Below are 25139 nucleotides of genomic sequence, written 5' to 3' on the forward strand. Positions count from 1 at the left end.
CTCAGTCGTGTCAAAATGATGATCACGAGGCGGTTTTTTGAGTTTTTGAGCTAGAAGTCAGACGCGGAATCAAATTAGGTGAAAAGCGCGATTGCGGAACGATATAAGTGAAATTTTTGATGGAGAAGACGCGACTAATCAAAGTGATGTGAGATGGCGCATCGAAGAATGAACTTTTGGAGACAAATGTCAACAAGCGTAACTCATTAACAACTGACGCCTCTGCCATAAAATTTGACAGACATGTCAGCAAAGGTTGCGCCAATATAAGAAGAAAAATTTACGCATTTGGATAAACCCGGGTGTTTTAGAGTGAAAAGTCTTTTTGATCACAGTAGTACAACAACCACTCTCTCTGCCATCAATTATTCCCTTTCGGACCCAATATTCATAAACGTCATTTTATTTCTGTTTTTGTTTTACTTCAGTAAAATGCTAACCATTTTTCTCTCCTTCGTACTTGTCGGGTTTGCTGCATGTCAATTGGAGATCAGCACTCGACTGAACCTAACTTTCCCAACGGAAGAGTTGTCTGATGAAGATATGCAAGAGTGGTCCACTGTGAGTTATTTGCTAAGGAAAGGAGAAACGTTTTGCAGCTAAGATCCACATCATCTTTTCGTCCTTTCGAAGCTTACGACATCTCTACATAATTGTTACTTTATTGGGTGTGGCATTTTTCTTAATTACTGAAATTCATAGTTACATTAATTGTTAAAATGAGGGATTTTTCCCTTATTTAATGCTAAACTACTAAAGTTTTGAATTCTCAAAAATGTCGTACTCATTTAAGGAACAGTTTTGTATAGATAACAATAGCTTTCAATAGGAAAAGATTTTCTGGATCTTCTTCGCAAAACTGTTCATGCTTTGTTTTAGGAAAATTAGTGGTGTACTTCGACTTTAAGAGATTATCACATCATAAACTGTTACCGTGATCAAAATTATCAATTATTAAGATCAGAATTACTTTTCCCACAAAAGATTTCTTCAATTTATATTTAAGTTTATAAATATTATACGCGACAATGCAACAACAAGGGAGCAGAAACTGAGCAAGATAAGTGCACTGCTGGTTAATGAAACTACAGATGAAAAGGTGAAAACTGAACATTATCTCCGGCAGAACTAGACATTCCCATCGAATCACTATTGCAGAATGAAGTTCTTGAGGAAGCTGAGTTGGCTATTGAACTCAATGAATGGCTACAGGAAAAAGTGAAGGATGTTGATCCAAAGGTGATTCTGATCTCCTGGACTTCTTACCGGAGTAGCCAGGGAAAGAATTATAAGTATAAGCGGCTTCTTCGATGCATTTGAAACCATAGAACCATTTGTTTCTTGCAGGTGAAAGATGTCTTTAACAAAATCTACAATTTGCTCAGTGACAGCAGCTTTTTGAAGGAGACACCAAAAGAACGGGTAGCTCAGGTGGGTCGGATGCATTGCTGGCCTATCTAGATGTAGGTCTAGTGTATGTGGATGATCAACTCGACAGAATTAGCTGTGGCTCTTTTGACCCGCTAAAATCATTCCATAGCTGTTCCTATTGGGTATTGGGTATCTGGTATAAAAAGTTCCCTAATAAGAAAAACAGAGTAGAATCAATGAATATTAGGTGAAGTATTATATAAAGTTCTGAGCGTTTTTTTTTTGCTTCGTTTCGACGATGAAATTAACATAGTTAGGACTAGATGATTTAGACCAAATATACGCCACCTTTTTCGATAACTTTGTCCATTTTATTGCAATTTCATAATTCCGCAATTGAAGAGGTTCTCGTCTTAATTGGCAAAAAATTGACCAACTCATTTTCACAACTCTTTCTTGACGCTAGTTTTGCGCCATCAAGAAAATCTTGCAAATGCTTTAAAAGGTTATAGTCGCTTGATGCCAGGTCTGGACTATGCGGCCGGTGCAGTGGAACACCCAATCAAGCTCTTGGAGCTTCTGACGCGTCGTTATGTGTGCAGCCTAGCGTTATCTTCAGCATACATCGGGCTTCTTGAGAGCAGCCTTGGGCACATGGTTCCAAACAGTTTTCTGGCTAATATTCAGTTTCTGGGAAACAGAATATGTGCTCATATGGTGGTCCGACATGACGATTTCCTGGATTTTATCGACATTTTCGACGGGCTTCCAGAGCGCGTGCCTCATCTTCGACCTTCATATTACCTAGACGGAATGGTTGAAACCAGTGCGTTGCTATCGCTTTCGACACTGCACTAGGTCCATAAACAGCACAATTTTTTTGGCTGCTTGCTTGGCCTTTTCAACTTAGTCGTGGTGGTACTAAGGAATGTATCTAATTTTCTCTTTTCTCCACTTCTACTTTGGAACGCTCTCGCTCCACCAAACACAGAGTTGATAAAGAACTTTATTTGAAGCGTAATGTCGCCTTGAAGTCGACGTGTAGTATGACCCGATGAGAAGTTTGCTCCATCAGATATGGCTCACTAAAGATATCTAGCAGAAGCGCTCATAACTGTTAACTTCACCTAATATAAAGTGTAGAATAAATGAGTGTGCTATACAGTTTTTCCATTAGAGAACTTTTTATACCAGATTATCCAACGTGACAGTTTAATGGAAAAGCTTCATCCGAAGCAAGCTGGTTGGAACCGTTGATGGGCTCGATTTCGTTCTGAGAAAACAAGATTTTCCGTTCAATTAAAGTTTGCTGAATTAAGGTCGAAACAATACTCAGACCACTCAACGATAGTGAGTTGATAGAACTTGAAAAGTTGGACGAAATGAGCAAGGTTGGTTAGCGTTTCCAATGAACAAAGCAGAGAGACGGCAATAATTTTAGGAGAAAGCGAAGGAGATGGGCATTAGTGAAGCTATGTCGCTGGAAAAGAAGAGAAGACGTCGACGTTAAAAATGGAAAATGTATAAAAAAAAGTAGTGATGTTGAGTATTATACAGGCCTTTTAATCATAAGCAAAATATTATTATTCTGTTGACTTAACTGATTTGTGGCTTTTTTTCATGTGGAAAAGAAGAATTGATACAAGAAATAAATCAATGAAATACAAGAGTGCCTGTAATATATATGATTTAAAGACTTGAACGCCGAAGTAGTTTGTGACGAAAATTGGAAAGATACAGAATTCTTTGAAATTGACACCATTCAATAGATCTGTTTCTCATGAAAACACATATCCATTTGATATTATAAGAAAATTCCAATAAATCGCAAAAAACAAGCTTTGTGTAAAAACACATGAAAATTCTATATCTTTGCAGGTTCAAAACTGGCCGCAGCTGAGACATATTATAGAAGAAAATCGGAACAGATTATAGGACAAAGAATGCTTTCTATTGTATTATGCGAAAAGGTGGCAAACCTAATTTGTTAGCGATTTACGAACTGCCAAAAATCAGAGTAAGAAATACAAAATATAGAAGTTGTAAATTTAGCTGCAAAGAACAGAAACTCCTGGGGAGCTGAAATATTTAGAAACAAGGTCATCCTATAACAAATAGTTTTCTTTCAGATTTTGTAACAAAACAATTTCTAAGCTGGTAATGTCGGTCGTTCCTGGAGTTCAAACATGACACTTTAGTCAAATTTACAAAATCTTCATTGTCATGGATTATAGCTGCAAGAGATATCAAATTGTTCGCATTAGTATGTAGATTATGAATATGTAACTTATCATTTCACTTTTTGAAAAACTTGTTCACGTCAAAGATCATATATCTTTGGGGCGAAATTATCTCGGACTCAGCCTTGGTAATGTGCACCCGCAAGTAACTTTTTCAAAAACTGTTTCCCTGATAGGTCTTGAAAGTTCTAATCACATTCATTCGGTAGAACTCGCGCTAACGAATCTATTGATGTACAGATCTTATTGTAAGGTCAGATTGAGGCGAGTTATGAAAAAAGACGAAAAAACGCGAATCATCGTCTTTTTCGTCTTCTGTCGAAGAATTAGCGATTCTACTCTAGACAGGAAATTCATAATACCTTAAAGGCATCACCCCACGAATCTGACGTGATGTGGATTCCCGATGGTCAAAGACTATACGGGATCGTAGATTGCAGAAATGGGTGAGATCGCTGAGCTCATTTATCTATTTATTTATTTATTTATTTATTTATTTATTTATTTATTTATTTATTTATTCACGTACACCAGTGGTGCACCAGAAAAGAAAAAAAAGTGGAACACACTTTGTCTTAGTCAGAGAATCTTACGAACCAAAAAAAATTACAAACTTCACTAAAGCCGGAACCCAATTTATTGTCATAGAAGACTGGCGCTGTCTTTTTTTGCGGCGGATTACAAGTCCAGCATGTCAAGCATGTCGTTCTCCTACTCCAGAAGGTGAAGAATCCTCTTATCACATCTACTTTTCCATCCAGAGCGCTTACCATTGGTCTAGTTATCGAAACATCAGGGTTTGGACAGCCGAATTAACCCAAGGCATAAGGAGCACGTTTGAACTAGAAGCAAATCCGACAGGGGACCTTAGGCAAGAGGGTTCACCAACTTTCGTGATCCTCAAACGACTGACCACCACAATGTAGACAAGCGGCAGTCAAGACCAAACCTACCAAAAGATGCAGAGACTTAGCAAGAGGAGGTTATTCAGAAGTAACTGAGGGAGGAGATAATATGAGGGAACAAATTAAAGAGAGATTTAACCAGAAGATATCAGTATCCTCGTCGGCGAATGAGCTTCAGTGACCGGAATAGACTTCATATGTCGGAAGAAGGGAAAGAGTGGCCTCACAGTAAGCTGGAAAAGATAACTATAGGAGAAGCAGTGCAAGAAATGAAAAAATGTAAAAGATAAATAAGAGGTATCATTGACGGGAATCCGTGATCCAGTTCCATGCCTTGTGCAAAAAGCATCAGATATCAGAGAGTTGCTAGAATCAGAGGCATGCGGTTAGACATCAATATTCAAACACCGGCGTATGTCAGTTTTCTTCAATTTCGCCTTGAATATCCTATTATGTTCGGCTTTAACAATATCACGCGGTAAGAGATCCAACATTCAGCAGTTCTATAGAAGAAGTTATTAAACATTAGGTCAAATTTTCTATGCTGTATTCTAGCGTAATGTAAGTTGAAACCACCAGTTCTTTCACTAGTTGGTCTGAAGCACCAGTACTTGCTGGGATTTCATCCTAGTTGCTGTAAAAAACGGCCCGGATGATGCGGCTTTGAGCGTTCCGATGCGTTATTTTCTACTACGAGTTCTATTGAAACGCGCCAGCCTTGTGCACGCGCCGCATCTTCCGAGCTTTTTTACGGCAATTAGGAAGAAATGGACGGAATCACCTTCTTCCCCACAATCTACGACCCCATATAGGCATAACCCACCTGAAACCCGTACCACACCAGATTCGTGGGATGATGGCTTTAATCACCGTATAGGTCTCCGATAAGAGGATCGATGTTAACGACGCATATTTCATCGTAAATAGTTGAACTTTTTCGTTGAAAGGAATGGAAACAAATTGACGAAGAAAGAAAGAAGTTACTCTGACAGCAGTCTAATCTTTCTTTGGCTGTTTTTAATGGTTGCATATCTTTCTACTGCTGTGCCCAATTTCGACTCTCCTTGAATCTTGGCATGTTGAATGCGTAGCTTCTTTTTATTGATGATGCTTGAGTTGTAGAAAAGATTGAACTTTCTTTATTAACGAACAGGCTACGTTTCAATCAAATTAGAAGTTTTTACTGATGATTTCAGTAAATGAGAGTGACTTTGCATCAGATTGTAATTGTAATAGACTGGTCGAATCAGGCGGATTGCATACGGTTTCGGTGAAAACGACCTGAAAGATGATGAGTTTCCTGAAGTTTCTATATGACTTTAATGTTAATGTAATGTATTATTTTTCTTAGTTTTGTGGAATGCGCATCTCTTGTACTCCCAGTCAGGATCAAATACATATGTGAGATGCGCATCAGCACTTACCATTTAAAAAAAAAAAGTTTTCTCCCGAAGGATGGTATCTAGATGTGCACTTCAGGTTCAGAACTCCAGATAATTTTGATATGTTTATTTTTTTTCTGAGTTTTCAAAGTTTTGCCGCCTCGATTTTCTAAGCATTCTTCCGCTGATCTCTGCTAGAAATACTGCACTAGTACCATATGAAATATTTAACAGAGTCAGACTATTCGCATTTTTATCGCATACGGTGGCTGCAGGGGATGTGAGAAATTCTGTTCAACTCAGTTCCGCGGTAAGAAATTTCCCTTAGTGTCATCGTAATACCAATTATGGAGAAGGAAAATGTTTCTGTTTCTCTCAACAGGACCATGACTATAGAGCTAGAATCCCTTAGATGTCTTAGTAGACTTTGGAATTGTTTTCCGAATTCTTTTTTATACGGTATAGCGACAGCAAATAAAACATTAGGAGCAGAGAAAATAGAAATGAAAGGACACGCTAAGAAAATCCGTAACCGTACCAATCCTAGGCTAGTTTCTTTTTATCATTCTTAAATACGAACACGATTTAGTTTGCTACGACGTATGATTGCGAATTAACTTTTTCACAAATAGGACATAAAAACAGTAACAGAAAATTACTTAAACAGCCTGTGTTTCCGTTCACCTTCGAATTGTTCGAGTAGGCGATGGTTATGCTTATGAGTGTCATTGGAAGAACTTTTTCGAATAGTTTTGCCTTTGGGAAATAGAGGAGAAAATAACAAATTATTAGTTCGGGAATTCTTATTTGAGCAACTCGACCTTCGGATCGGTGGTTCTACTCTGGAAATATTTGCTAGGAACACTTGTTTTCCTCGCAGAATTCCCGCATTCGCAGTGAATGCAATGTCCGGACAATCCTTACTGTCTATGTACTTCATTCAGTTCAATCACTTTGCCTTTGGCTCCACACTTCTCGATAGTCTCCTTCGGCTCCAGGTTTTCCCACTGTTTGATTGATCTATATCTCCTTTAAAGAATTTGATTACTTTTCGTGTTCAACTGTTGTCGATAAAAAAGACTACTTTACCGAAATTTCACTTACATAAACGCAGCGCTCTTCATCTTCAACCCTTTTTGCAAGACGAAACTCCAGATAATTTGTCTTATTTGTGCGAAGACGAATAGCGCTGCATCGTTCTTTCCACTGAACTTTTGCTAATGATGACCGCATGTCCCTTCTCATATCCAAGGCCCTGAAGTGTAAGTCAGAGCAAGCGAAAACTGATGCGTTGCAAAGAAGTGGAAGCAATTCTTGAAGTTTTCCCTTCATTGATCTCTTTGATTCTGTAGCATTCTCAGATTGTTCGGTTCTTCTGGCTCAGGAATGGGGCGAGGTGTTTATTTCGCAATCTAATTACATATAGTTAAAGCAGCTCCAATATTAGTTGGAAAAAGATTCCCTATGTTCTCCGCTGTGGCTGGAATCGAATCGATCGGAAGTTCGAATCCACTCTAGTGCAAACCAAGCCTTTCATCCCTTCGAAGTCAATAAATTGGTATCAGACTTGTCTGGGAGGTTAAAAATACTGACTTAATACATCGACTAGCCCTCACAAGTCATTATAGAGGCTAGTTATGCGTTGGTTAGCCTCAAACGATTCTGAATTGATGTGAACGTGGTGGCGGATCCCAAGCGGATTGATTAACGCTAGGCACTTTATCCTTTATCCTTTATGATCACCTAGATTCTGGTAGGAACACGCCTACAGTTACTGCCTCCCTCAACGTTTATTGCTGTGTTTATCGGTGCGTGGTTATGACTGAGGAATGAGAGTCAGCAGTACAACAAGTCATATGATCCTCAACCATTCTCTTACACTTTCATATCCGAACTGTGATGATGATGAGAAAAGAATCTGTGGATCTACCAATTGCAAATGTCAAACAACAGTTGCTGTATAATTTATCACCGTCTCGTGCATGTAACCGATGGTGGTGCCGCACGTGTATGTTTTATAAGCTGGCAGGGATGATTCACGTTAGCCGATGCCTGTGAAAGTGTTGAGATCTGCACAGCAAATGAGGTCTAGTCTAATTTAGTTGAAGAGAGCAGCTGTATAGGCTCACGAAATTCCTACCTCTTATGTTTTTTTTTTCTCGCCTTTTCTTTCTTCTACGGCATTCCATTCCAGCCATTTTAGTATTAATGTTTTTTTTAATAGATCAAATAGGGACGCAACCGTATCATATAAGTCTAAGTTATATAAACCGTTAAATATCTAGTAGTCGTAGTTAATTGATCTAATTATGAATGTAATAAGTATTAAATTATCTTAATTCTCCTCGACATGTATTACTAAGAAGTTCATTACTAAAAAAGAACAAATAGATAGCAGAATTGAAGCTACACCTTCCGATACACCATGACAAGTATCCCATTCATCCCATTCAAAAACATAAATCGAACAAAAACTGAATTCTTGTTTGAGTGTTGAGATTTTTGAAACGTCGAGTGCAATGTGGATTCGAAATATCTGTCACTAAAAGAAGACAACTATTCGAATATTTGAGAGGGATACAGAACTCGTGAGCTAAGGGGTTTAGAAAAATTGAAGGCTCAAAGAAAGTGAAGAAAATTAATTCTTAATTAGGTGATTAATTTATAAAGAAGACAAAATCGTTCTTTGTTGATTTGCTTGAGCTGTGGCCAAGATTGGTATTGATATTTATTGTGTTGTGTTTCATTTGACTTATGATCAAGTAACTCATTAAATGGACAAACGATGAATATCGATTGAATGCAGAAGTAAATGATAAAGAACTTGGCATATTTCTTACGACTTTATGCGGATTTTTCCTTCTTTCTGTGTGTAATATATAATTGTAGAAGAATAGGTGTGCTTTTACCCAAAAATTTTCATTATTACTCTGAGTAGACTGGTGACCTGACATAGGAAAATCTTCCGGATTTGCAAACTGTTCCTTCGCACAGTTACAAAAAGCGAGCCATTTCACTCTAGGTCATACCCCTACCGCCTGACCACATCATTGGGTGATTTAAAAATTTTTCACGTAATAATTCAAAATCCTACACTAAGGATAAAGTCACTGGCGTATCAGTCCACTCGGGATGCGCCAACGCATTTTACTGGAATTCGTAATCGCCGAGGTTTTGGAACACGTTTTGGCCCATACAATGACTTGCGGGAGGCAGCTGATAATCATGACAGTGTTTTTATCCTCCCAAACAAGTCTGGTACCAATTTATCGACTCCGGAGAGATGAAGGACTTGGTTTGTACGAGGGGGGTTTCGAACCCTCGAATGTGTATCTGCAACGGACTTCTAACCGACTGAACCACATCTGCGCCAATTCTACTCTTAGTAAATCAAAATCCTAATATTTTAGTTGTTAGGCTTTGCGATTAATGTTCCAAGGCAGGTGCGTAGGATTGAAGCACGCTCACGGGTACTTCGTGTTTCTAAAATAAGCGATATTACGGTCTCCATTTAAAAACGTAATGGGGAAATCATGAAATTGTTGATGTTGTTTCAGCACGAGCAGACCCCAGGTGAAGGTGAAGTTCACGGGTATGAGAGCTATCGCGCTCAATTCCCAGAAGTAATCCAGAAGAATACGTGAGAAACAGTCTTGAGCGATCTTTCCAACGATGCCGCTTAATACGTAGATGGGACGATGGGGATCCGAAATGGATTCGCGATAGTGTAGTGTGGTTGCGGGAGCTTCTGTTGCCTATTCGAGTTGTTTCAGCTGGAGTGCGGATGATCAAAGGTGCTCGAATTTTATTGCGCAATAATTTGCATAATTGAGGAGACGAAAACCTGCACGGATACCATGCATGAGTCTTTTCTGGATTCCTTGGGAGAATTCCGCGTAATTTTCGTCACATTCATGAACTACAACTATCTCTATATGTAATTGTGGACAGGTTCTAACAGTGAAGAAAAAATCTTATGATGATACGCTGCTTTTGAAATAAAAGAAAGTAAAATTATTTTTCTTTCTCTTCTTGCCTGGAAAAATGGATAGTTTTGGCAGAAACACGCCTCCATTCCCATTTAGTTGACGACTTGTTAATTTTCTATAGATTATACATAGTTATACATTGTTAATTTCACAACTATTTCTTCTACAGTAAATTACTGCTTGATTTGTGCTATTTATTGTCAGAAACTATTTATTTTCAGTTTAGTTTTATTTTCTAAGAGTTTCCGCTTTATATTTGAGTCACACCATATGTCTTATTTTTTCTTGATTTACACCTCGGACGGTCTCTCACAAAACGTCAATCAAATAGCGATTCGATACCGGACACACAGCACATCTAATAAATTCGACCAACTGTTCACGTTTCTTTGGTATATCTGCGGGTGTTCGGCTCTGAGACGCTACAATACTTTCAGTCTCGGCTAAGTATTCTATGTCCGCTTTGATTTCAGAAATCATAAACTTGATTCAAATTGTTCCTCTTCAATTCTTAATTCACATTTCCGAAAATTACCTTTCCCGATTGGAAAAAAATGTTTGAATTTTGTTCTAGAAGAAAATGTGGTCGCTTCATGCGATTGTTTCTCTTCAATTTTGAATCCAAATTTTCAAAACTTACCTTCCTCCTTAAATGAATGTATTTTAATTGAATTTAGTTCTAGCAGAAAATGTGGTTTTTCTTCATACTGTTACTGATCGGTCATGTTGGGATACAAGCAATGCCGACGGGTGAGTTGGGATTTTATAATTTTAGCGTCTCTGATGAAATCTTCATCGTTTAACTAGCTATCGTATCCCATGTACATTCATGTCACCTGGCTATCCGCATGGGAATTTCCCAATGATTTCCCAAGGAGAAATGGTCGGTATATGACCACGTTCTTCTTTTGCCTGAAATCAAAGATTGCCCTGTTGTCTAAAACTCCATGTTAAGGAGTAAGTTTAAGCAGAGATGTGGAATTCGAGACAAAAATGAGAAAAGATTCGTAAAGAATGATCCTTTGGTTTGTTTGTTCGTCCGAATTGACTCGCTAAGAATTAAGCCTATATATTAAGGAACTATTTTTGTTATCAATCACATTTCAAAGAACAGTATTTCCGCTTGTGTTCGTTTTCACAGCCATTTGTCAGCACTGCTGCAAAAATCTCATACAGTGTCAGCTCCGGTGAACAGGTCATAATCTAACGTTGTTACGCAACTCCACATCCTTCTCTTCCAGGTAAAGATCCTACGTAATAAATGAATCCTCTGTCTTCGATAGTGTTTTCTGCGCGAATAACTTTTAAGAAATGTCGTAATGTGTGGTTCGTAATGATTTAATGGGTTGTATTAAGCTTTTTGTTCACCACCTGTTTGCCACCTGAGTTCCATTAGGAATCGTCTTTTGTCGCTTTCATATGCTCACTTCTCGCCGTGTCTCGGCTAAGAGAACTGCGTAAACCATTTAAATTAGTTTAGTTATTGCGTTGTAATATTTTGCATTACGACCCTTCAGTGAGTGGGTATTTAAGAGAAAGGACAATAAATGAAATGAAGATAAGCTGCGGGGCATGTGAGATGAATAACGTTCGGTTTGTCTCGGACAGGCACCCGGTCAAAAAACGAACCAGATCTGCTTCCAATATCAATTTTTCAATTTCAAAGAAGATTAATGAGATACTCACAACCTTCTAAATCTGAGCAGACAAAAACTCAAGTGAAAGTGTAATGCCGTATCATGAGCGCCGGTATTCTTTCACTTTTCTGCACTACGTGCCTGTGCATTTAATAACGCGCAGCCAATAATAAATTTCCCCTTACTAACTCACGATGAGTTCTGTTACCTGGGGTGTATGCTGAAGACAAACGGCTGTTACGAGAAAGATATTCAGCAGAGATAGGTTAGAGCTACACTCAAATCCATAACGAAATGGCTCTGGTCGATCCCCATCGCCAACGAAGTCAAGCTGCGAATATACCTGTCTGGAATTCACCTCATCATGATGTATCGATGACTTGAGCAGCACCCCCTACATTGATGGAGAAGATTAATTTTTTGCAACGTAAGCTGTTTAGATAGCTGATTGGCTACTTTTAGCTCTACTCAAGGGTGTACCACAGTGAAGATGTTTACGCGGAAATCGATGCGCTGTACCGGTAGATGACACGTGGAAGATATCAACATCTTGCACCGCCATTGAAAGTGGCCGCAGAAAAAAATCGTCTTCGCTTCTCTGGTCATGTAGCAAACAGCAGATCGCCTTGTTCAACGAGTTTTGAGGAGTTTGTCGGATCCAAGCTGGAAGTGACCGCCTTGCCGGAAAGCTCTCGCAGAGAAAGTTGGGCAGAGTTATGCTTAAAGGCATCACCCCACGAATTTGGAGTGGGATGGGTTTCAGATGGGTTATGCCTATACGGGGTCGTAGATTATGGGGAGGAGGGTGATTCCATTCATTTCTTATTAATTGCCCTAGAAAACGGTCGGAAGTTGCGGTTTCGAGCGCTCCGCCGCGCTATTCTCTACAATAAGTTCTACTGGAACGCAGCCGTCATCCGCACCTCCCGGGGTTATTTTCACGGCAATTATGAAGAGGTGGACGGAGTCATCCTCCTCCCCAAAATTTACGACCCCGTATAGGCATAACCCACCTGAAACCCACACCACCCCAGATTCCTGAGGTGATGTGGAACTTAAAGAGTATATTTCTTAGAAGAATACTCTTTAAGGATGACACACGTCGGCGATGATGCGTGTCAGGCGATAATATCAGCCCGCCGATTAAGTCAAGTAAGTCATCACACTAACTCTAAAGCTGTCACTAATAGTTATTGAAATGATCGTATTTGAACATTCAAGAGAAGGTATCATTTTCTCATACTATGGCTTCATGTCATTATCAAAATCAGTCGATTTTCATTGATAACTTCTCTCGATTTGAATCAAGTTTTTTGATTAGCTGCTTCTTAGAAGGATAGTCAGCCAGATGCTTCAAGTACATTTTGTCTCTGAACGAAACAATTCCTCTCCTTTTTCGACCGTTGGAAGCATAGATCGTAAAGTCGTTGTACCAATACGTCAGTTTTATGCTAAACTGTTTGGATCGAGGCCAACTAGGGATACGCAGCGTCAAATATGTACAGACGCCAAATTTGGCACGGATAACTAATCTGAGTAGTACAAAGTGCCATTATCAGCGGAAAATACGTGGAAGTTCGTTTTAATAGTAATAATAATAATAATAATAATAAAATAATAAATATAAGAAATATCATAATTTCACCTTATTTCTCTAACATTTTTTTAAAAATAAAAATAAAAAAATGGGCAATTTCTTTTCATTTCTTTGCAACGTCGACGTCTATTCTCCTTCACCTTTCTATCCTTCGAGGTCGAAAGTGTGTGTTTGCCTAGATAGATTGTTTTTCTTCTTTTCGAATAACGTCTTAAGTCCTTGAGAATTTAACTAAAGTTAACTGCGTCTTGTGATCTCTCGAGATGTTTTCATACAAAATTTGCTATAACCGGTCAATGTAATGCTTGTAATACGAGTGGCTCTCAAGCAATAAAATGCTAGTTTCATGAAAGAGACTGAATCTATGGTTGCATTTGAAAAATGTTCTTTAAAAAAGTGGGCTAAAAATGACTTGTTCAAACGATCCTCTACATTTCCAGTTCTATATTTTTCTACATTTTACCTTTTATTAGATCTTTATATCGATGGCCATTAATAAGCGCATTTAGCATGTCCGCAGAGAGCGTAACTGGAACTAATAAAAATATCACGTGAGTTTTGCTACTCTATTATGAACAGCGTCGATCGGGAATTATTTCAATTTGCATTTGAATGCTCGGTTTATATTTGACTTGTCCAGAGCAAAGTACGTATGTTTTGTACGAAACTCGAATGTAAAAAAGTGAATTCTCTCCGAAAATTCTTTACGTAATTCACTCTTAAAATGATGGGCGTAAAAATTAAGTTTGAATTAATCAGGTTTTTATATACTTATTCAGAACCTCCCCTCACAGCAACAAAAGAAGAGCTGCATTGGTTCAAACAAGTAAGTCCGAACTTTTTTTGCAGATACAAATAGTGAAGAGTAAAAAGCTAATGCAAGGCGCAAAAGAGAATAGAGGAAAATTTCTTACGTTATCAGCGTTGAGAAAAAAAAATCACGAGAAATGTTTTCTACCTTCATTACTCTTTGTTACTGTTTTTACGCAAATTGTATCGATAAGTTTTTCAAGTAAGAAAACAAAAAAAAGCAAAGGATTCTCTGCATGTTTTTTTTTTCTCTGAAGATGAGACGAACTTTCAGATAATAAACGTGATTCGAAACAATACGTTGACGAAACAGCAGAAGATGGAAATGATAAGGGCAATGCCAAGTAATCAAACATCAGCGGAAAAGGTTGGAATACCATTATTTCTCAACCTACATAAATGAATATACATGGAGGTAAACTTCTCTATAGGATAACGATATGGAAGATATATCGAAAACTATTGACCTCTTCCAATGGTTTTCGGTAGAAAAGCAGAACACTACTGAGTCGGTAAGAGCAATTTTTTTCTATTAAGTTTTTGCGAATTCGTTGAAATCAGGCACGAATGATGTAGCCGTCCGTGTCGCCTAGTTCATCTCAGAATATGAAGAAAGTGTTATGTTTTCATTTTTTTTTACTGCCTCACCCCTAACACTTTCCTGCAGCGTGTGAATGTAGCAGTATAAACCTTCGGGTTTGTTCTACTATATATAGGGTAAGAGAATTTAAGTTCAACAATCTTGCTTTTTCCCATTCTTTTCACACTTTGCCGATTCTGTCGGCATGAACTCGTACTCTTCTGTACAGCAGAAATTCATTTCGATAACCTCTAAAATTTCAAAAGATAGTGTCGTCTGTGAATTCCACAGAAACACCTGGAGTGACTCAAATTTTTGCAACCACCGCATGTGATAAAACCTCATTGAACGTAACTTTCCTTTCTTCGGTGATTGTGATTCACGTCTCCCTTCGTTTCTTCCAGAGGTTTTTCATGCTTGGAGAGGAACGGAGAAACACAACGGTAACAAATTGATAGAATTAGGCTTTTTACGTTTTTTTTTTTTAAGAACACCTTCTTAGTTCTTCAGACGTTTGAAAAACTTGCACCGTCACAGTTTTCTTTTTCCATCGCTTCAGAAAAAAAATACTGGAGAATAAGGGTAGAACAGTCACCAAAACTGACACGATTAGTTGTGCTGAAGGCTGTTATCAGAATGTCAATCATAACAATTGCACAGCTATGGCTTTTGGTGTCTTTTAAAGGTATCATCCCACGAATCTGAGGTGGTGCAGATTTCAGGTGGAATATTCTTGTAAGGGATAGCAGATCATGGAGAGGAGGGTGATTCCGTCCATTTCTTCCTAATTGCCGTAAAAAACAGCCCAGAAGATGCGGCGCGTGCACAAGGCTGGCGCGCTCCAATCGAACTCGTTGTAGAAAATAGCGCGCCGGAACGCTCGAAGCCGTATCTTTCGAGCGGTTTTTTTACGGCAATTAGGAAGAAATGGACGGAATCAACCCCCTTCCATAATCTACTATCCCGTATAAGACTACTCCACCTGAAATCCGTACTACCTCAGATCCGTGGAGTGATGCCTTTAATGACGATGCACAACGGTGGTTTAGATGGGAAGTTTTTTTGATGAGAGAAATTGATTTGGGTAAGGAGAGCAGTTCCCCTTAATGAAAGAAAAATAGCTCTTACAATCTTACTAACTAACTCTTACAATACATATGTAATCAAACAACTAAATATAAATACATATGGAATGTAGCTGATTATTTTCCAGAAATTTCACATTTGACCTGAACCGGAATACATTCAAAGCGTGTTTGCAGCGCTTTGAATTATTTTTTCACCATTGATCAGGCTTTTATTTGAATATCGTTTTAGACAAAACATTTAAAATTATTTTGAAACAAATAGTATGTTGATTCCACGGCTTTCGTCGGCAATCAAATTTCATGAGAATCAAAGACTCAACTGGAAAACTATATCAAGGAGTTTTACCCAATTTTACCGTTTACTCAAGTTTTTAAGATTTGGACATGTCCCCTTGTTGACACTTGCAATTTCGATCGAACAAACGGAACGTTATAGGCCGACAGTAACAGCAATATGCAAATGAGTGACGAATCTCGACGAGTAGAAACATTTCTGTTAGGTTTCGGAAAGATGCAAACGTATCGTACAAAAGGTATTTTAAAACCAATCCCTGTTTTAGGTCAAAAATATTTTCGAAAAACTCGCTGAGATGATGTTCGAAACAGATTTCCTTAGCAAAACATCAACTGAGCAAGCAGAGGATCTTCAATCCGTAAGTTTATAAAAGATTTCCCTGTTTGTCTGTTGAAAGTAGTCGGGCAAAAAATTCTGCAATGACGTTGAATAGTGAGTCTCTGAGTCGTGTTCTTTGAACTGCTGAGGCATTTTAGCAATTTTCTGATACCAAACAGGGACTAAAAAGTTCGTAGTCTAGCAGTACTAGCAGTGCTTGCCAAAATTCTTGCGAAATTTTATTTGTCTTATTTTATTTGTTTTATTTTGCCCAAATTAACTATGTGTTGAGAAAAGTCTTCCGCGCGAGCACCGATCATGCTTTGAAAAATAGATGGAGTAATATAGAAACTGTGCTTCTTTAAGGACATCACTCACGAATGTGGGGTGAGACGGGTTTTGGCTGCCCAACGGGGTTGTGGGAGGTTGTGAGGTTGTGAGGAAGAGGGTGATTCCGTTCATGTCTCTCTTTATTCTACGTAACCTACGACCCCGAAACGCTGTTTCTTACGACGGCTTCTCTTGCAATGCACAACCGTTGCGCCGCGCCCGCCTGCGATTCGTCGAAAACTCATTCGGACAAAGCGCAGGCGAGGTCGGATCATAGACATAAGTATGCAACCGTCTCTGCGAAATTGTACTGTCATAAAGTTCTCTATGAACGTCGTTATTCAGCAAAGCATGTAACCTAATCAGCACTAATTTTACTCCTATATCCAGTTGTACATGTCTTTTTTATTCCCATCGTTATGATTTCAGAACTTTTTTTTGGGCGGTAAAATGCACCATAGTTATTATTGTTGTTAGATGAGAAATGCTCTCAGATGATTGGATTTCCAGTACACTGAGTTGGCCGCAATGGAGGAGAACCGGAGTAACGTTTAAGCTATGAAGGAGATTGAGGTTATCTAACGCTTTGCACTAATATACTTAACACGCTTAGCACTCAGTGCGAGGTCACTTCTGGCTAATTTCATTCCTCTCATATAAAACGATTGCGGAAACATTGTAATGGATAGGTTTAATGGTTGTGATAGTAAGGTAATTGTCCAAGAGGATAAAAATCTCCAGGTGGTTACGTAGATTTTAAACAATTCATTTTTCATTCCATTACCTTTACCACATTTATTGAGTCATTTTTAATGTATTATTAATTGATCGATTGTTTGCCTTCATTAAGACAACTGGCTGTAAATACCGCATAAAATTTTGCACTGTTTCTACCGAAGTGAGCTCATGCGGGTTTCTCAGCATAGATTAGAGCAGCAAGAAATTTCTAACGCCTACGTCTTCAAGATTAGTTCAAGAAGCACCATGGTTCCATTACCAGAAGTAGAAAGAATAGGGTCAATCATTAATTCGAATTATACATGGTTTTATTCTAAACACAAACAACTATCGAATATGACCCCTTACAACACCCTCTTACTCCCATTATCGCCTTATGACAAACCTGTTGGAAAAATCTCAACCTAAATTTGACCCAGCCTTGGACTCATATTTGTCAGTAAAATAGTGATGTCTCTGTCGTTCTTAATGAGCGTAAGTGAAAGTATACTAGGATAAGAGAACTATTATAATGTCCGGCTACATTCTCATAAAGAATGTTAATGGAAAAAGCGTCGGTTCTGCATCAAACTCGATTTATTGCAACATAGGAAAAATATCCCAGGTAGAATCGAAAGTTGCTTTAAGTTCGTACCTGTACTCTAGTAAATTAATAAAACAGGAGTAAGAAATACGAAATAAGTAGAAATAAAGAGGAATATAGCAAGGTTTTTAAAGATGTCCAAACTTGGGGAGAAGCTCACTGGATCAGACGCGAACGTGCTTTTGGATCTGCTGAACAGATTCGAGGTCAGTTTTTTGTTTATCGTCTCAGACAAAATTTCCCAAGAGGCTTGAAGAACAGAAAGTCCTATAAAATAAGAAAACACCTAGAAATATACAGTCACAACCAGACATTTTGTGCCAGGCTTACTCATTACTTCCTCGGTGGAGGCGAACTCTTTTGCCCTACCTACTGTACGAGTCGATCGGTGGCATCATTATCGATGAAGCGAAGGCACCAATGCTTTCGCAAAAGAATTTTGCCAAGAGTACCATTTCGAAGTCATTCCAGTCATTCAGAATTACAAGAAAGAAAGGAAAAGAACGGGTGTTTTAGGAAACAAAAAAGAAGCTCAGGGAGCTTATTGTAGGCATTGCCGTATCGATTATCTTGCTACTCATTGGCAAGTACAGAGAAATAAGCAGACAATGCTTGCCGTCTCCCGATAATGCAATGTGTTAGGCGGGCAGAATTCATCTGGTGGCGACTGTAGATACTAGTATGCTTAGCACAGTTTTTTTTTTACTTCCAGAAAAAAATCGACGAGTTGGGGCTGGACAGCACTCCGTTCTTAAAGACAGCGAAATAGCAGGAAGTGTTCGTTTGTGGTGCCATGATGTTCCAATACAAGGAAACCTTAAGAATGTTTCTCATTTCAAGAACATTGCGCATAAACCCTTTTTTAAACTGTTAATTGCATCACTGCACTGTGCTCAACAATCAACTCTAGATTTCCCCTGTTTATAGTCGAAGTAGAAGGTGAGGTGAAAAGAGAAAGAAAGATAAAAGAACACGAGCGCGACGATGTATCGAGTCGGCGCTCTTCTTTTGTCCTTTCTGCCCTTCAAAAAGTCTCAGAGCTGTTTTCTGCACTCAAGATATTAATGGATAATTATTATTACTATAGCACTTTTGATAATTAAGATATTAAATACACTCAACAATTGCTCCACAATTGTTCCTTATAGTTTATGAACATGCATTGTTGTTAGCAAGAGAAAACCTGGACCTGAATTGCCTATTTTGGATGCCCTGTAATAATTCTCCTCAATCAATTACAATTATTTATTTATTTATTCACATACACCAATCGTGCACCAGAAAAGAAGATAAAGAAAACAAAAAAAAACAAATGGAACATCCTTTGTCTGAGTCAGAGATTCTTAGGAGTAAAAAGAAACTACAAACTCTACTGAAACCGGAACCCAATTTATTGCCAAAGAAGATTGGTGCTGTCTCTTCCTGCGGTAGATAACAAGTGCTAATGTCAACATGTCGTTCTCCTACTCCAGAAGGTGAAGAATCCTCTTGTGACATCTACTACCTCCTCCAGAGCGCTTATCACTGGTCACGTTGCCGAAACATCAACGTTCGGAAAGCCAAATTCGCCCAAGCAAGGGAGCACGTTGAGGTAAAAGCGAGTCTGACAGGAGACCTTAAGCAGGAGGGTTCACCAACTTTTGTGATCCTCAAACGACTGACCACCACAATCTAGACAAGCGACAGCCAAGAGCAAACCTCCAAAAGATGCGGTACTTAGCAAAGAAGGTTATTCCAAAGTAATTGAGAGAGGAGTTAGTATGACGCATGAAATTAAAGAGAGATATGACCAAAGGATATCAGTATCCTCGTTAGCGAAAGAGCTTCAGTGACCGGAATAGACTTCATGTGTCGGAAGAAGGAAAAGAGTGGCCTCGCAGTAAGCTGAAAAAGGTAACTATAGGAGAGCCAGTACAAAAACAGGAGAAATGCAAAAGACAACTAAGAGGTATCATTGACGGGAATCAACTAAGAGGTATCATTGACGGAAAAAATTATAATGCGAAAAGGAATGAACAGAAAATTGAGATGATCGGATAGAGAATTTTTGGTGTTTATGTATCGGTTTATATATAAGTAATGCAAACGGTATTATATTATCTTCTTGAAGTAGCCTTTGTTAGGAGGACAATGTCAACACGTCGATCCATGTTGCTGTAGATCGAAATTCTTGATTCAGCACACAAAAATATCAACAAAAAAAAACCGTGGGCAGTATTTAGAGTATTGTTCTGCTGATCGTTGTATCACAATTATCGCCTGCAGTCGCAACGCAATTCAACTACTTGACAATGTTCGTCAGTAGATGACGACAGTATGTTAAGGTTGGAATGTTTCATCCCCACATGGAAACAGAGATAGAGGAACACATTGTCCCTTCGTTCCCTTCACTGTGCACGAGGTAGTTGACCAGTTCTTACCCTTAATAAACAAATACAATTAGAGGGTTTAAAGTATAAATGGGCAATCGCGCGCAACCTCGTCACTTGACTGTTCCCCCGGGCGCTTTATCTGATGAAGCGCTTCGTGTGCAGCTACTCTACATCAGTGGCTCTGGCACCAGATACGCCTCCAACTGCTCAGCTTTGGGTCCTCCCTCTGCGAACCTAAGGGAGCTCTGAGTTCTGTCGAGGACTTCCTGTCCACTATGGACTCGGCTACAGCCGTCTCCATTTCTGGGAAATACCCCTGGAGACGCTATTGCCTTGAATGCAGTGTACTAGTGCCTTCCCCACAAGTCGAACGGGAGGAGCAATCACTCACAGTAGAATGACGGCTCAGCTCTTCTTCACGACATAGACTGTACTAGACTAACTGACCTACTCTGACTGTGAGCGAGCCATTTATATAGAGAGATTTCCCTCGTGATATCACGTGGCTGCCACGCACGCGACTGAGGTGCTCCAGACAAAGTCAACACTATTTGAAAGTTTAATTAGTAACTAGGTATTAGCAAAATATCGGATATGAGAAGCTTTGGAGTGATATGTCCGTTGTTACAACTTGAGAGCTGCGTACAAGTAACAAAGGGCTTGAAGTATTTTGCTGCAAAGGTTAAACGTGTAGTGGAGCCGGTGAGAGGTTCTGCTCTGGCTACAATCGATCGGAAGTTCGAATCCGTCCTGGTACAAACCAAGCTTTTCATCCTTCCGGGGGCAATAAATTGACACCAGACTTGTCTTGGAGGATAAAAACACTGACTTGACGCACCGGCTAGCTCCCGCAAATCATTGTAAGGCTGATCATAAACCTAAAACGAAGTCTGAGTTGACTGACCTCCATTGGTGTTGATCAACGCCGTGTACTTTATCGCTTATCCTTTATCACAATTGGTATACGTAGTACACGTGAGGAAGATAGTAAAGAAAAAAGAAGTACATCTAATTATTTCAAATATACTGACAACAACCAATACAAACAGTCAAAAATGTGAAGATTGGGTCGTTGCTCCGCGTGACTTCATGAAACGCATTGTTGAAAATATTAGTGTTATTGTTAAATATTAGTATAGTATTAGCGAAGGTCAACAAACAATTTACGTGGCACTAACCTACGTATCCATAACATGTTTACGTACAGTTTATTTTGTCCGAAGCTCAAATTTACGAATTTAACAGGACCTCTCGTACGTCCACCGTGTCATCCACTTGTTTACTATTCTATGCTTTGTCATATTTGAATGCATTAAGTCCATATAGCTTATACACTTAACTTCAACAACATTACGTAGTAAAAACCTGATAAAACATTATTTTAGGACTGTTTAACTTGTACTTTATTGCTTTTCTTCGCCAGTTTGCCTGGATAAATACTGCAGTCCACAAAGCAGTCAGCATAGCATCGCTGAAGTGATTCTTGCGAAGTTGTCAGTCTTCGACGATTTCTGTCCCACCGGCATCTTCCATATTTCATTCTCATCATCTTTTTTTTTGTGCTCGTAAGATGTTGTGATGGATCGCTCGTGTGCTCACAATGTTTTGACACTGAAATGTGCGTAAAAGGAGTTCACCAGTTTCTTTCCGCTGTCTACAATCCAACATTACTCAGGTGCAAAAGGTCAAACCTCTACTATTGTCAACTTAAAGGCATCACCCCACGAATATGAGGTGGTACGGAGTACAGGCGGAGTATTCGTATACGGTAGATAGTAGATTATGGAGAGGGGGTGATTCCGTCCATTTTTTCCTAATTGCTGTGAAAAAACGGCCCTGAAGATGCGGCTTCAGGCGTTCTGGCGCACTATTTTCTACAAGGAGTTCGACTGGAGCGCGCCAGCCTTGAGTGGCCGCATCTTCCGGGCCGTTTTTTGTCGCAATTAGGAAGAAATGGACGAAATCACCCTCCTCTCCTTAATCTACTATCCCGTATACGAATGCTCCACCTGAAATCTGCACCAACTTAGATTCGTGGGTGACGCCTTTAATGTGGATTTCAAAACGATTGATCAGAACATTTTCTTTTTGTATGAGAAGGATTTCCTAGTTTCTTTTTATTAAGTGAGATGCTATCTTTCTTCATTTACTCCATTCTTGTCGGCTTTGTTGTGTGCCAGTCGAATGCAACTGGAGTAGTCAATGTAACAAAGCCTGAAGAGGCGAAACCGCGAGAAACCAACGTAACAAAGCCTGAGGAGAAGTCGGTGGAATCGGTAAGAATGCCGTGTGTTAGTAAGCCAATTACTGTAGCGAAAGATCTTATTACTTCACTAATGACTGATTATGAGTCCTCTCGAATTTCATGCAACAACACTGTTCTGAATCTTTAGCATGACTACTATAAACGGGGTTCGTTGGAATACATATCAGTGATATGTATGCGAAAACCAGTCTTGTTAATATTGAGCACTTCTGCTCACCTGACTGGTAACATTTTTACAAATGGAAGACCACATCGAAGATTCTTGAAGACAACGTGAAATGTATTCAAATCTCCTTTTCGTAGTCTATTTCGTCTTCTTCTTTTGCTCCTTCTTTTTCCAATGTAGAAAAAAAGATAATAAAAAGCCATACAAATTCCATGAAAATTAGTCAATTGTCAGCGATCAACTGCTCACCCATAGTTAGATTGAAAGATAAAATCTTTATCTGCTCTAGGAAATATTGCAACTTGACAAATATTGGTTGATGACAATTTTGTCGACAGAACAATCAAAAACGAAGAAAGCGAAAATATAAACGATTCGTACTTGCTCAGAGAACTCTCCTTCCCTTACGAGAAGTGAATAAGGCGCTAACCTTGGATGAGAGCTAGACGTGGTTTTCGAGTGACCAAATTGGAGAAAATTTCGTCTGTTTTCACAAAACAGAAATTTTTGCAGCCTCTATGAATTTTTTCAGTACCTCAAATACCCGGTTCTTCTCACAAAAAGACGCTCTTTCGAATGATGTTGAATTCACTTTTATTTACAAACTTCAAAATTTCAACACTGACTCCGCCCTCTTATAGGGCAGGCGATATTCTATAGCTGGAATGGTTATCGCGGCCCAGGCACGGTCTGCCAGGCATCTCACACCTTCGATAGGTGAGTCCTCTGGCGATTCGGCGCCACAGAGAGACAATAATGTTTGAACATAAATGAACGGTGACGAGAATTCTACACAGTTCTTATTTGTAAAAACAGCAGTGATAATTTGAAACGGCTAGGAAGGAAAATGACTGACGAAACTAAACCAAGAAACAAAAAGAAAAGGAGAGGGAAGAAAAGGAAGAAGTGAATATTATTCGAATTGAACTGCAAGACACGAAAAATTCAAAAATTTAAAAAGTTCCGATTTTTTCCTCCATAAAACGTCTTAATTTGTTACATGTCTGTCTTTTTCAGGAGCTTTGTTTCGTTTGTTTGTATTTCTTTCCGAAAGCCTGTGAAATTGAAGTAGCTGTATGGTTCCGATGACTAAGAACTGTGTAGAATTCTCGTCACCGTTCATTTATGTTGGAACATTATTGTCTCTCTGTGACGCCGAATCGCCAGAAGAGTCACCTATCGAAGGTGTGAGATGCCTGGCAGACCGTGCCTGGGCCGCGATAACCATTCCAGCTATAGAATATCGCCTGCTCTATAAAAGGGCGGAGTCAGTGTTGAAAATTTGAAGTGTGTAAATAAACGTGAATTCAACATCATTCGAAAGAGCGTCTTTTTGTGAGAAGAACCGGGTATCTGAGGTACTGAAAAAATTCATAGAGGCTGCAAAAATTTCTGTTTTGTGAAAACAGACGAAATTTTCTCCAATTTGGTCACTCGATTGTTCACTGAAAAATTTCCGAGGAGATTTTTCACAGCTTGGAAAGAATGGCTTTTTATTAATCTTCGATGGAGCACTTTCGTGAATTTCTGAAGAGAATGGAAATTTCGGACCAACATATGATGTGGGGTACCAAAATGCTCTAAATAACCTCCTGATTACGGATGTAATAAACATTTTGTCCAATTTCGAGAAATAAGCGGAAATCCTATGAACACCCCTTCCTTCCATGGAGATGTATCCGCGGGATATGCCAATGGAAGGATTGCGGAGGTGTGAAAGTAATTAACGGGGCTTGAGGAAACTTTGCTGGTTTTCAGGCCACACATTTGTCAAAAGTAAATTCTCGAAGTATATTTGAAGTCAGCAGCTCATTTACTTTCGAATGGTACTTTCAAAATTTAATTTTGGCCACTTCCAAGAATTCCGACGGTTTGCGACGGATTTTGGGACACAAGTTAGTAGCGGTGTTGTATGTTAGTAAGCCAATTACTGTAGCGAAAGATCTTATTACTTCACTAATGACTGATTATTAGTCCTCTCGAATTTCATGCAACAACACTGTTCTGGATCTTTAGCATGACTACTATAAACGGGGTTCGTTGGAATACTTATCAGTGATCTGTATGCGAAAACCAGTCTTGTCGATAATATTTAGCACTTCTACTCACCTGACTGTTAACTTTTTTACAAATGGAAGACCACATCGAAGATTCTTGAAGACAACGTGAAATGTATTCAAATCTCCTTTTCGTAGTCTATTTCGTCTTCTTCTTTTGCTCCTTCTTTTTCCAATGTAGAAAAAAAAGAGAATAGAACCTACAAATTCCATGAATTAGTCATGTCGCATCAAAGCACGCCCAGATCAGAGAAAGATAAAATCTTTATCTGCTCTAGGAAATATTCTTGACAAATATTGGTTGATGACAATTTTGTCGACAGAACAACAAAAACGGAAAGCGAAAATATAAACGATGTGCTCGTTAATGGAGCAGCAGGAACAAAAGTGAACGTTCTCCTTAATAACATTTTGT

The 25139-nt window shown here is 38.9% G+C and overlaps 2 protein-coding genes across 3 annotated transcripts; both read left to right on the forward strand.

The window, feature by feature from the left end:
* Nucleotides 1-432: 432 nt before the first annotated feature.
* RB195_003605 (uncharacterized protein) lies at nt 433-2881 on the forward strand (the record flags this gene model as incomplete). Its single annotated transcript, XM_064201329.1, has 6 exons — nt 433-561; nt 1007-1099; nt 1159-1239; nt 1348-1431; nt 2691-2762; nt 2813-2881. The coding sequence occupies 6 exons, from the start codon at nt 433-435 to the stop codon at nt 2879-2881; spliced, it is 528 nt and encodes a 175-aa protein (XP_064057210.1).
* Nucleotides 2882-10576: 7695 nt separating this feature from the next.
* RB195_003606 (uncharacterized protein) lies at nt 10577-18632 on the forward strand (the record flags this gene model as incomplete). 2 transcript variants are annotated; one of them, XM_013438454.2, is made up of 7 exons in its annotated part: nt 10577-10637; nt 13901-13947; nt 14206-14298; nt 14363-14443; nt 16160-16252; nt 17998-18069; nt 18576-18632. In XM_013438454.2, 7 exons carry the CDS (start codon nt 10577-10579, stop codon nt 18630-18632), a joined length of 504 nt encoding a protein of 167 aa, XP_013293908.2. The 2 variants fall into 2 exon arrangements, with proteins under 2 accessions (XP_013293908.2, XP_064057211.1); XM_064201330.1 differs by having other exon boundaries at nt 10628-10637.
* Nucleotides 18633-25139: the final 6507 nt, after the last annotated feature.

The sequence above is a fragment of the Necator americanus genome, chromosome IV (genome assembly GCF_031761385.1).
Source record: "Necator americanus strain Aroian chromosome IV, whole genome shotgun sequence".
In the NCBI taxonomy this organism is placed as follows: domain Eukaryota; kingdom Metazoa; phylum Nematoda; class Chromadorea; order Rhabditida; family Ancylostomatidae; genus Necator; species Necator americanus.